This window comes from Carettochelys insculpta, chromosome 9 (genome assembly GCF_033958435.1).
Source record: "Carettochelys insculpta isolate YL-2023 chromosome 9, ASM3395843v1, whole genome shotgun sequence".
In the NCBI taxonomy this organism is placed as follows: Eukaryota; Metazoa; Chordata; order Testudines; family Carettochelyidae; genus Carettochelys; species Carettochelys insculpta.
Window position 1 is genome coordinate 65,573,642 of NC_134145.1, and position 13,461 is coordinate 65,587,102.

At 49.4% G+C, this 13,461-nt stretch overlaps 1 protein-coding gene across 8 annotated transcripts in view; it reads right to left on the reverse strand.

Annotated features, from left to right (window-relative positions):
• Positions 1-11,841, reverse strand: part of SELP (selectin P) — a 54,750-nt gene extending 42,909 nt beyond the window's left edge. For 6 of the 8 annotated variants that reach the window (XM_075002310.1, XM_075002313.1, XM_075002314.1 and 3 more), the window contains exons 1-4: positions 11,758-11,841; positions 9,478-9,568; positions 7,354-7,743; positions 5,991-6,098 (exon numbers count right to left, since the gene is read on the reverse strand). In XM_075002310.1, coding sequence (XP_074858411.1) covers positions 5,991-6,098; positions 7,354-7,743; positions 9,478-9,568; positions 11,758-11,760 — 592 coding nt within the window. In that variant the 5' untranslated portion in view covers positions 11,761-11,841. Of the gene's footprint in view, positions 1-5,990; positions 6,099-7,353; positions 7,744-9,477; positions 9,569-10,167; positions 10,190-11,757 lie in introns of those variants that run through there. The other 2 variants (XM_075002311.1, XM_075002312.1) reach the window with 2 other exon arrangements.
• Positions 11,842-13,461: the final 1,620 nt, after the last annotated feature.

Genomic DNA, 13,461 nt, shown 5'->3' on the forward strand with positions numbered 1-13,461 from the left:
GCATCTCTGCTCAGTACCTCCCCCTACCCATCCTCCTGGGAAGGGTTTTAAAGGCCTCTTATTGGCCCAGTCATTGGGGCCAGCTGGCTTTAATTAGGCTGAACCATCTCTCACCCAGCTGCCTGCGATTACTCTGCAGGCCCTTCTGCTTGTTTGGGCTCCCTCTCAGGGGCCCCTTCACCCTGGCCCTGCCACACTGCATTTAGTGACACACATGCACTCCACTTTTTAGTGATAGCATTTATAAACCAAAGCAAATGAGTCCTGTAGCATCTTAAAGACTAACAAACTTATTTGGGCATAAGCTTTCATGGGCTGGAGCCCACCTCATCAGATGCAACAGCCCACAAAAGCTTACGCCCAAATAAATTTATTAGTCTGTAAGGTGCCCCAGGACTACTCATTGTTTTTGCTGAAATGAGCTAACACAACTGCTCCTCTGAAACTTGTCATATATAAAATCATATCTGTAGTGTCTGTGCCCAACTTAGTGCAGGCTGCATGCTCCACTCTCACACTGTGCTGCTGCCTCAGCAGTGTACTGATGTGATGGAGTGGGGGGAGTGCCGGTGTGAGACTCAGGCTGGATGTGAGAGACAAGCAGAGCAGCTCCCAGTGGCTAAGGATGACCCTGGGGCTACAACCTAGACTGGCAGGTAACACCTCAGCCCTGAACAAAGAGGAGGGAGGAGCCGAGCTGGTTTTTGAATCGGGTGCGGCAGTTAGAGGCTGGGAGGAGAGGGAGCTGGAAGACAGCCAGCCTGAGGAGGGGGAAAGCTACACCCCAGAGGGGCACCCCTCGGGCTCTTCTCCCCAGGACGGGTTGGAATGACTGTTTCTGACTGCTGTACTGACGCTTCTGTGAGAAACTAGACATCTGTTGCCTAATAAACCTCCTGTTGTACCTGCTGAGTGAGAGTCACTCCTGCCAGCAGATGGGGTGCAGTGCATGGGGACCCCTGAACCCCATCACAACTGAATGAGGGGCTCCAATAGGCTGGGGCACACTCAGCTAGGCAGGTTCTTGTCTCATTGAGTTGCATGCTCATTTGACAATGCAAGACTCTGTGGATAAGTGACTCCTTCTGAGCGTGAATGGTATTCAGGGCAGGGCATCCTGCAGGTACCAGCCAAAGAGTTCCAGACATTGCAATTTCTTTTTTCTTTAAAACAACAGCTTGGAAAATTCCACCCCCAAAATGATTCCCTCGAGACAATAAATTTGCATTACTGAGCTCTCAGAAATCAAGAAATGCTGATGTTACACCTTCATGCACAACTTGGACGAGTCACTTCCCCTTTTGTTGTACACTATAGTACAGTTTTCAGGAATGTGATCACATACTGCTTGTGTTAGCTAGACAGTAGGGGCTTGTCTACACTTGCCCCCAACTTCAAAGGGGGCATGTTAATCAGGGTGATGGGAAATTACTAATGAAGTGTTGCTGTGAATATCCCCCACGGCAACTTCTAAGTGTCTAACTTCAAAGTGCCAGTGCTACTTGAAAGTGCCTTTACTCCCCAAAAGTTTGTAGAGTAAAGGCACTTTGAAGTAATGTGGACACTTCAAAGTGCCCGTGGCTGCACGCGTGCCAGCACTTTGAAGTCTGACACTTCCAAATTGCGGTGGGGGAGAATTAGCCTAATGAAGTTCGGTATCTTCACCGCAGCACTTCATTAGTAATCTCCCATCACCCTGATATGGTGCCTGGTTAAATTACTTCATTTTGGTTTTGCTGTATATGTTGCTCTTTGGTTTTTTCTTTGTCTGAAAAAAACTTCATTGGCGTTCTTTCTAAAAAAAATATTCTTTGGTGTTATGTGGTCTCAGAAAGTTCAAGAAACACTGCTCTAGAGCAGACTAGGTTTCAAGCAGTTAGAGCATGCTGCAGAGACCACAACAGTGGACATGATCCAGGAAATGCACAGTGCAGCCCCTGTGTGTTGGAGATCTGCTTAAGATTGTCAAGGCTGCAGTCTGTAGTCACACGTTGGTCAGTTCTAGTCCTCAAAGTAAGAGTGATTATGTGTGGCATGTGCTACAGGTTGCATCTCCTAAAACTGGAACTCTCTAGACTGAAAACCAGGCAACCCAGGGACGGGGAGCCATGCTGGGCCAGGAACCCAGTGGTGGAGGACTGACAGTCCTGCCATGTCAGGAGCCTGACGAGGCCTGGCTGGAGCTGGAGCTGGAGCTGGAGACAGGGTCTGTGTGGCTGGGGTCCAGCAGCCCAGCTGGGGCTACAGCCAATGTTTGCTGGTAGCAGGGCCAGCATCCAGCAGTCCAGCCAGGGCTGGGGCCAGCCTGGCTGGGGCCATCAGCCCAGCCAGGCTGGCAGTGGGATAGGGAAGCTGGAGGCAGGAGTCATGCCTGGGGCAGAAGTGGATCCAGCGGCAGGGTGGGGCAGTAGGCTTGAGGGACGGAGGCCTAGGACCTCCCCTGGTCTGGCAAATTCTTTCATTTAGGACAGGTTAGGTCTCGAAGGTGCTAGACCAAGGAGGTCTGACATGCAGTATTTCTGTCACAGCTGCACACCCAAGCCAGCCTTAGCATTTGTGTAGCACTCCAAAACAATTTTTGTTAGCCGCAGTTGTAAGAGACTGTCGTCTACCATTCTCAGTGACGCTGCTATGCACAAAGCTAGCTGAGGATGTGAGGGAGGGTGATCAGGTTACACCCCAAACATATTTGTTCCGGAACACTTCTGCTCCTCCCTACTTATCTGATCTTGGTTTTTATCATGTTTCCACAGTGAGGGCCTCTGCTCTACTCAATGCTGCCAGCCTCTGCCTCTGGTTAGCTGGCTCCCACAAGCATAATTTGCTTTGTTTTGAATCTGCCCTTTGCCTAAAGTTTCCTCACAAAGTAGTCTGTGCAAATACAGAAGAATACTGAGTGCAAGTAGAAGTGGATTTTGCCTCTAAACACAGTGAAGGTGAGACCACTAATGGAAGCCATTGGCTAGTTCTGGACATACACTTTTAAAAGGGTTTTGCACAATTGGAAAATTTTCAGAAAAAAAAAGCTATGAGGAAATTTGTGGGCCCGGAAACCTGCTTTCTAGTGAATAGTAACAGAGAGTAAGCCGTGCTAGTCTATACACTATGAAAACAAAATGCAGTCAAGTAGCACTTTAAAGACTAGCAAAATAGTTTATTAGGTGAGCTTTTGTGGGACAGACCCACTTCTTCAGACCATAGCCAGACCAGAACAGACTCAATATTTAAGACACAGAGAACCAAAAACAGTAAGCAAGGAGGACAAATCAGAAAAAGATAATCAAGGTGAGCAAATCAGAGAGTGGAGGGGTGGGGGGGGAGATCAAGAATTAGACTGAGCCAAGTATGCAGACGAGCCCCTATAGTGACTCCGAAAGTGAGGGTTAGTGAGAATGAAAAAGATCTATATTTGTGTTATAAAAAACATTAAGAAGCAACTTAATTTGTAGATGTTAAATCCAGAAGAGACCATTATGACAATCTAGTCTGAGCTCCTGTGTAGCACTCCATGGAACGGCAATTCCACCACACCCCTTAATAAATTGTTCCACTGTTGATTATTCTCGTGGGCATTTCCAGTCTGAATGTATCTGGCTTCAGCTTCCAGCCCTTGGATCATATTACACCTTAGTCTGCCCGGCAGAGGAGCTGGCTCTACCTTAAGTAGCTGTTGGCAGAAGCTGAAGCTGTCCAAGGGCCAAGAGGATAGCCTGGGTTCCTGTTCTCTATAACCATATGAATCAGGGGCCTATGGCTGTGATTTTGCACCACCAGCCCTGGGAATCCCTGGTGATCTTTTAGTGACAAGCATCCTGCCCTAACCACAGAGTTACCTTGGTTACATTTTCAAGGGCATCTGCACAAGGAGCCGGGCGAGAACCTCAGTGTATTTTAAAAGAGATGTGGAGATTCTCTTTTTCATTTCACCAGGCAAGCTGTCATTAACCACCAGTGAGGCTGCCACTGGGGAGTGTCACACCATGGGGCTGTGAGCATGTTCCTGCAGGCACCAGGCAGACAGAAGACACCCAGCCTGCACCAATATTACAGAAATTCCCTTTCCAGAGTTCTTTCAGTGCACAAGGGGACTCAGTCTTCTGCCCTTCATTATGCAGCAGAAGCACAGGCTTCTTTCTACGCAGTTAGCACACATTTACCCTGGGAGTAGAGATCCACTTCCCAGTGGGGAATTTAAAGGGGAGCATAGATCCAGAGCCAACTAGTAGAGAAACTGAAAAAGCAGACAGTAACTAGCTGCTAGTTGGCAAAGCAGCATTTCCTGGTAAGTCCACATCATGGTGCTCCCTGAGGATGGCAAGGCAGAGAGGCACAGGGCTCCCAAGAGGAAACAGCCATGCCCTAGTATCAGCAACAGCATGATCCACATCCCAGTTTCCCTTTGCTCAGCATCCCAGTCTATAGAAGGTGCCAATGCCCAGAGCTAGGCCTCACGTAGAGAGGCAAGAGTGCTCTAAGGAGGGAAATGTAGTGAAAAAATATGGAAAAGAAGGCAGAGCAACTATCACAAACACCACTGCAAGTGTGGTTGTGCTTTGGTGAGGGTGATCTGGTGATCTGTGGCCCTGCCTGGGCTGGGCTGCACACAGCTGTGTAGCATGAGAGCCATGTATTTAGCCTGTAATGTTACAGAAACAGTAAAACTGCTCTAAGCATCTCTGTGCCAATGTCTCTGCAGCCTCACTAGAATTGAATTGATTTCTAAACAGACCTACTTACTGTGGCACAAAAGCTGTGTTGACAAGCTCCCACTCAGCTAGTCTGCTCCCAATGTACCTGCCTTAGTGATTCCAATAAACATTGCCACTCTTTACATTTGCTTTGCTGCAGCAGGGAGTGGGAGTGAAGGAGTGACCACTAGTCCATTGCTTCTCATGCCTCATTATATAACAGTCTGAGAACCTACTGAAGTTTGTGAGCAGCAAGAGCAGATGACAAGTAAAGGAGCATTAGCCCCAGACCTGTCTATGTGCCCAGACTAGCATTCCCAAGGCGCTGCAGCTGATGCATAGGAGAAAACATCTTTTTCATTGTAGTTTGCACACATTTCACAGGGAAACGGTGACATAAGACACATGGGATACTGGAATGCCCTTCCTCCAGAATCACCATGCAGCACAGGCCTGAGTGTGGATGGCAAGATGTTCTGGCTAGCCCTGTGTCCTCCAAAGACAATGGTGGCACAGATCCCAAGAGGATATCCAATGAGGCAGGATCCTGCAATGCCTTCAGCCAGGCCTGAGCACAGTGAGGTGGCTGATTCCTCTCATCTCTACGCCCTGTGATTTCATGCACGTTGAGTTTGCCAAACATGGTATAACGCAACAAAGATTGGATTTCTCCTCCGCATCACTGTCGCCGAAGTGTGAGATCCCACTCCAGTCCATGCTTCCTGCCCTATAATGACTGCATGGCCCTCTTTGACACACAGCTGTAGTCTGACAGGTGAGGTGGGGAACAACCCTCCTCCAACGTGCAGACTCGGATGGTTCTGGTGATTGCAGTGGAGCTTTCCAAGCTCAGTACATCAACCAGTTACATGCAGCTGGAGCTCAACTACGCTTTACAGTTAACAACAAACCACCATAGGCAGATGGGGAAACCAGCCAGAAACAATACTTGTACATGTAGTGCTGGTAGGCACAGATAACAGGGAGATGAGTATGGCATAAACCCTAAAGAGATCAAAAGATTAGTGATGGCTCCCAGCCAATCACTGGCTGTAAACACCACATGTGAAGTCAAATGGGGCAGGCTTGCTACAGCATCAGAGGGGTCAGGTGCTGGGGAGGTAACAGCAAAGGCAATTCCTCCAGTTTTGCCAATGCCTCTCCTTGGTGAATCTAGGAGCGCACAGACCATTGCCCCAGAGGACGCCTGCAGCGGGGACCCTCCAGAAAGTACATGCAGTGACTGTGGTAGGCTCTGCAGCAGGGCTCCCTCCCCTATTGTCCCTGCCTGGCTGCACTCACCGTGTTCACACTCAGATCCATAGAAACCAGGGTAGCAATCACAGGTGTAGTTCCCGATGGTCTCTATGCACTCACCATGCTGGCTGCAGGAAAACTGCTGGCAAGACGCTGCAGAGACAAGGCAAGGTTAGGATGCACCCTCATAGATCCTTAGAGGCAAATCACAACCCACCCCACAGCTGGATTTCTTCATTGCAGGATTCTTTCAGATCTTGTTAAAGTCATGGGGAAAACCCTCCCTTCAAAAAGCCTTGTCTCAGGCCCTACGTGGGGGCATTGACCCTTTGCCAGCAGAGTTGGGCAGCAGCTGCTTTGCACAGGTTGTCACACTGCTCTTGGACCCAGAGGCATGGCCTGTGCACAGCGCTGAACCTGGCTGGATAGGCTATCCTTGGTTTTGAGGTGGAGCCGTGCTGGGCCTTGAGGGCACACCCCTGTGCATTGATTAGAGGCCAGCATGTGACCCGTGTGGCTAGCAAGCTGCACTTTGACCTTCCTGCCTCCCCCTGCACCAATTGCACTCTGAAGAGGGTAGTAATGCTCCAGCAAGATCATTCGACTGCATCTCCCAAGGGCTCAGAACAGGTGCTCCTAGGGCTGAGTGCCTGGCCTGTCAGTTTATATTGGTCTTTGTGCTGTGACAAATATGGGGCACAGGTGTTGCACACAGCGGCTGACATGCAAAGGAGGCACAGGCCTGTGCTGCTCACCATGGGACAATATCAGTCATGCCTAATACCAGGTAGCATTAGCCTATGCTAGGGAATGACTATCCATAGAGAAGTCAGGGACTCAGTGGGACATGGAGACTGACTGACCCTGCAGATCAGGATTGTGGCACGCTGGCTGAGTGGGTAGGTTAAGTTCCTCTACCCAAACTATACCTCTTTGTAGCAGGACATCTGGCCCTTTCAGGGCTAGAGGTCTGGGGCCAGCCAACCCTAGTTACTAGGTAGGCACAGCTGAGCAGGGGCCAGCTGAAATCTCTGGATGAATAGCGGGAAGCTGCAGAGAAGGGGGATGCTCAGGGAGAGGCAAGTCAAGAAATTGGTGCAGTCTTCAGGAAGCTTCCATAGGAAACCCTTCACTGGGGGCAGTGTTTATCTGGATGGTAGCCAGAGTCAGAGGGCTGAGGAAGGCTGAGAGCCAGGGAGAACAGACTCTGGGGAGTAAAGAAAGACTCCAACCAGGCAAAGAGACTGTGGCTTGCGGCTAAACCTTGGACCTCAAAGGGGCACGAGAGGTGGCCAGTCCACTGACACTTTTCTATGGGCAACTAGGGATTTAATTCTCTAGCGCTGTCAGTCCAGTAACTTGCCCCAGCCCTACACATTAGACATACACACAGAGGTGAGGTAATTACCTTGGTAACATAGTGCCCTCTTTGGCTTGTGGCAGGGCTCATCATTCCATTTTCCAGCCTCACGGTCCCTCTTGATATAAATCTCCACACAGTCCTGGTTCTTACGTCTGTTGTTGGGTTCCCCGTTAGCCCAGTTTTCAGCCTCCTTTGTCAGTGCCTTGTTGGTACCCACCCAGGTCCAAACTCCATTTATCCTTCTTATCCCAATCCAGTAGTATGTTCTATGGCGTTCTAAGACTCTGTTGAGATAAGCAATTTCCTCCTGGTTCTGGATTGCTACAAGATCAGTGTAGAATGTCTGACAAAATTTTCTGGCCAACTCCCATGAGTAATCCTCTTTGTCACCATAATGGTAGGTCCACGCTCCCACTCCCTGCTGAGTCATGAGCACTGTTGGAAAGGGTGAAATAGGCAAACTAGTGTTATTGTCTTTGATAGAGCTAAGGGTTGACTATTGATGGGTTACATTGGACTATATCTTATATCATGAAAGAACTGCATTAAAAGGACACTATTTAGGTTGCAAAGTAAAATGCTCAAATGTTAAGAAATGCCACAATTAAGGTTGCTCATGTAACTGAGTCCAGCCCTCTTATTCATACGGACAATGATATAGTCTTTAATGGCGTGTTAATATACTACTTTCCCATAGGTCCTCTGCCTCATTTAGTGCAGAAGAGTGATGATGCTCACTAATTGAACAGCTATTCAATATTTGTTTTCTTTTCATTGGTCAACATGTGGCCACACTTTCCCCACACCTCCCCAGCCTTATTTTCTGCAGCACTCTACAAACCCTGCTCTGAAGACAGAATTATTCATTTTCCTCAAAGGCTTTTCTATAGCACTTATCACTAGAATATCAGAGTGCTTCACAAACATTAATGTGTTTATACTTACAACAGCCTTCAGAGATGAGATTGTGGTATCATCCTCATTTCACAGCTAGGAACAGAGGCATAGGGACACCAGTGCTCAAAGGTATTTAGGAACCTAACTGACATTAATTTCACTGCAAGCTAGATGCCTAAATACCTTTGAGGAGGTGAACCATTGAGATTAAGGTTGGAAGTATTTTTGGGTCTCCTGTGTGAGTTGAGCCCTCTGGGAATACACAATTTATATTCACATATGTGGTTATCCATGGATATAAGGCAAATATCGGCAGACTTGCAGGGCTCTAGTTAAAACGAAAGAGACTGGTTCACTTGCTTACAGACAGGAGACACTGCTTGCACACAGTAATGTGGATGGAGCAGCTGCCGGTGAACCCAATGCCTGCCCCAGGGGGCAGGGTTGGAGGCTGTACAGTCACACTGGAGGAGCTTCCCTGGGCTGGGGTCTGGCTCCTGTGAAAGGCAACCCTACGTGCTGTTTCTTTTGCTGCTGCAGTTCCAGGCCCAGTCACTGGCCATAACCCCACTGGTCTCATTCATTGCTAGGGCCCTGTGAATCCACGGATATCTGCTTTATATCCACAGATAGCTGCACCCACAGCCACATCCACCCATTAACAATGTTCTCTTCCTTACCCTGTTTCTTGCACTGTAACTACCACTGGAGGCTAGCATCTTGCCTGACATAAATCAGCCCTGCACCACTGAAATTAATGTCACTAGCTCCAAATATGTACATAGCATGTTCCACTTTTCACAGCTGACCTCCACATGGGAACTGCCACTAGGAGAGCTGTGGGCTGATGTTCAGCTGCCCAGAGCTGAATTAAGAAAGGGCTTCAGGGGCTGCAGGCCAGGGCCCCAGGCTAAGGGAGAACCCTGCATAATATCTTTAAGGCAGATCTTTTTGTGGGGTCCCTTTAGCCCATGCTCTAGGCTGCAGCCACTAAAGCCCTTGTGTTCTAGGCCTGCATGGGAGGGCAGAAGAGTGGGTGAGATACAGAGGGGCCCCAAAGCCAGGGGAAGGGATCAAGAGGGATAAGATTTAGGTACCTAAATAAGCACCCCAGGATGGGAATTCTGGCCCAGATGAAAGTGCTTCAGTGTGCCTGCGTATGCAATGTCCCTGAGGAGAGCAGGAGCAAATTATTGTACCACTTGCTTCCCAGGGCTTTCCCGGGGATATGTCTGTGAATTAACGCCACCAAAGAGATGGAGGAAGACTTACCCCAACTAATAGCAGCAAAGCACAGGAGTCGGGTGACATTCCAGCCACATCTCCAAGCCCTTGAACTAGAGCAGAGTTCCACAGTGCTGCCCTGCAGGTTAGAATAGCATGCCCATGAAACCTTTCAGTACCGCACAGAAAGCAGATCCAGGCACACTCAAGATGTTGTACTGAAACAGACAGCTGGCTGACTGGACATTATCTCCAACTAGTTCACATTTACAGTGCAGATAAAATGCAGAATCTCAAAGGGCAAGAGCTGCCAGTCTCCTCAGAGGAAGAAGACACAGCTTGGATTTTAGACTAGTGGTTAAATTTAGCAATATCACCTCCACAACAGGTTGTTTGTGTCCATCCCGGAGAAGGTGACCCTGAGCATCAGATAAACTGCTTAGGCTCTTAGTCGACCAGAGCAATGTTCAGGTGTAACTGAGTGACGTTAGATTAGAAAAAAGGGTAATGATCCATGGGTCTAAACCTGAAATGCTGAAAACTTCACTAGCCAGAACGCCCTCTCCACAGTGTTTGAAGGGCATGGTCCAGCACCAGCCTAAATGTATACACAGCCATGTGTAGGGCAATAGCAGGTGCTCTGCAGACCCAAGCCTGTAGATCTGAGCTGCAAGATGCACCACCATGTGGTTAAAACACAGTGCAGACAAACCCTCTGGCATCCAAGGCTAGCCTTACCCAGGGATCTGAAGGAAAGGAGGTGTGTGCACCAGTTAAACTAAGTTGGTGTGTGGCAAGACTTCTAGTGCTGGTTGTTCCTCTGATCTGGGCCTCAGCTTCCTTGGGATGGCTGACTGGCTCCCCAAGCAAGCTCTCAGGTCTCAGAGGCTCCATACTGTCCTTTGGCTGGAAGGGAGGCATTGAATGAGGCTGTGTCTGATAGTCCATCTCCAAGTTCACAACCAATCCTCATGCTGGCATTGCTGCCATTTCATCACCCATGTACCAGCTCTTAGTGATACCCCAGCTGGAACAGGGGGCCACAGGACCCACTGGCTAGCATGCAGTGTAGTCCTTGGTGATGGAGATCTGGAGGGAAGGCAGGAGAAGAAGGTGCCCCATGTGGCCTTTAACCCTTAGCATCCAAGTCTGGGATCTCCAGATGATGTGCATGTGCCATTCATGGCTTTGCTGGGGCAGAACTCCCAGCTTAGGTGACTGTGTGAAATCCCAGCTGCACAGCAGAATGGGTGGGTGTCTCTCCCTGGTCGCTCAGGGCTGGGCTGCACAGGGGTGGCTATATCTCCAGGAGCACTGAGCTGGGCAGTGGGATGGAGCACTCTCCCTAGAAAAATCACGACTGGGCAGTGATGGTTGGGGTTCTTCCTAGCAGCTCAGGACTGGGTGGTGTGTGGGGGTGCCCCCCCTGGAAGCTGAGGACAGGGTGGTGTGTGTGGGGGGGCTCCCCTTGTCAGGTCAGGGATGGGTATCATGGGGGGTTCTCCATGGCAGCTAAGAGCTCAGCAGTGGGAGGGGCTCCCCCTGGAAGTTCAGTCATGGGCAGTGTGTGTGGGGCGCTCATTGGCAGTTCAGGGAAGGGCAGCAGGAGTGAGGGTAGTGAAGGAGGGCTCCCCTGTCCAATTAAGGCTGGGGAATGGGGCAGCGGGGGTGGGCTGTTCCTGATAGTTCATGGATGGGCTGCTGGGGGAGGGGCTCACCCTGGCAACTTAAGGTTGGGCAGTGGGGATGGGGACCCCCTGGCAGTTTGGGGCTGTGCAGTGGAGGGGCTCTCCTGGACAGCTCACGGCTGGACAGTGTGGAGTTCTGCCCAGAAGCTCAAGGCTGGGCATCTGGGGAGGGAGGACTCTCCCTGGCATCTCAGGGCTGGGCAGCATGGGAGGCAGTGAGGGGGTCTCCCCTGGCAAAGTTAAAGCGGGGTGAGCAACTCTACCTGGCAGCGCAGGGCTGGGCAGTGGGGAATAGGGTGTGCTCTGCCAGGTCAAGCTGGCTGGTCTTATTTCAGTTAACACTGGAGAGCCGAGCAGAGGAGAGAGCTCATCACTCCTCCCCATCTGAAGTTTCCTTCTGCAGGTCGGTGGGGCTCTATCAGGGCATCATCCTGTTGCCCATTTATGGCCCTGCTCCGGGGCTATTTAGAGTTCTTATATTCTTACTGAGCCCAGATTTAGCATTGCCTGGAGCCGAGGGTGCAGGCTTGTATCTCTCCCTAATGAGAAGCTCCTCTGCTTGCCTCCTCCTTCCTACACACTGCACAGGTGAAGCTCCCCCCATATCCCCAGGTGGAAGAAGATGCCGGAATGGACCTACCATGTCCAGTGCTGACTTGCCAGTGCCAGCTTCACTCTCCTCCCTTCTTGCTCAGTGCCTGGATCAGAGACAGCTTCAACTGTTCCTCTGCTTGGCTGTGTCTTGCAGCACTTCCTTTCATATGTGCAGAGCCTCACTGCATCCCTTTCCTATTCCTCCCCCCACACTGAGTCACTGCTAGGCCAGAGAGAGCATGTCTGTGAAACCTGCTAGGCAGGGACTGACTTAGCAGGTGGGAAGTCCAGGGCCCAGTCCTCCTGCCCCAGTGATTTGATATTGATCCAGAGTACAGCAGCTTCAGTAGGAGAAATTGAGGGATCCTTCATCAGAATATCCCTTAGCCCATGATTAGGGAAACTCTTTTGAGAGGTGTGTGAGCTCTGTGCAATGCCTTTGTCTCCAGTAAGCAAATGGGAGAATTGAAAGTGCGGGTCCTATTGACCAGCTGTGCCCTAACCAGCGGGCTAGAAGCCATACGGCAGAAATCACCACCTCATCTCTAGCACTAAAAGCTGTCCTCTCAGCATGCACACTTGATTGAGCGCTACATGCACATAAAATGGTACATGTCTTCCCCAGATTCACAGGTTGTATTCAGTAGCAGATTAACATAAGGCAAAGGAGGCAGTTGCTCCAAGGACCTCAGGCATGAGGGGCCTCAGGGCACCATAACTCCATTTTGTTGAAACAATTCAGTTTCATGGAACAAAAGAAATATGTCATATTATTCTTATTTTAAAGTTAATTTAAGCATAATTTGAGCATGAATCATGAGTAATAATAAGCATGAATAGATTTTAAAGCATAAATAATGACATTACATGAATATTTTAATACATTAGGGGGATCCGTGTGACTGTGTTATCCCAGAGCCCCACCCATTCTCAATCTGCCAGATTGCATTGGAGATTATGCAGCAGCTAGGTGCCCAGGCTGTGTTCCCTGTAAAATGGGATGCTTGGGCAGTTGCTCAGGAGAGATTCAGGTGCTAACCAGCTGATTAGCAGAGCGAGGTTTTATTGTTTCTACTGATGGTGCATATTCACACATCCCTTGGGGCACATAACATTTTATTCCACACATGCATGGAAAAAATGTGCACATGGATGGAAAAGATTAGAGGGACCATTAGCCCTGAGGTACAATGTAGGTGGTGTGGGAACTTTTCCCTGAAAAGGTAAACGGCAAATGAGTGTAGGCACCTACAGTGGCCAGTGGGAGTTTTGTGGATCTCAATGAAACCTTAGATTGAGATGTAGGCAACTAAACCCCAGATTTAGATGCCTAAGTTTGGGGTTAAAGTGCCTGTGATATTCTTGGGGTACCCAGGACTGTGAGTCACCCTCTACCCAGAGGAAGGCTTGCTGTGGTGGCTGGCGTCATCTCTCTAATGCCATTACCCTTCAGCTGCTCAAGCACTCTCCTGTGGGAGCAGGACTAGACAATTGGCATTGCATCACCAGTTACCCAGAGAGAGGTGCCAGCTCTCTCTGACTGGAATGGTCCATCAACAAGGTACATTGCCTAATTGAAAACTTTTACTCGGAGGGCACAAAGCAAACTAACAATATAGTTACATTACTCCTTAAATGTTACTCTACCCACCTCTCACAATGATTGTGAGCCTTAAAAAATTACCTCTTATGGATAAATACACTGCAATATATATTTGGTGTACTGAGTTTGTTGGGTCTGAGATGAAAT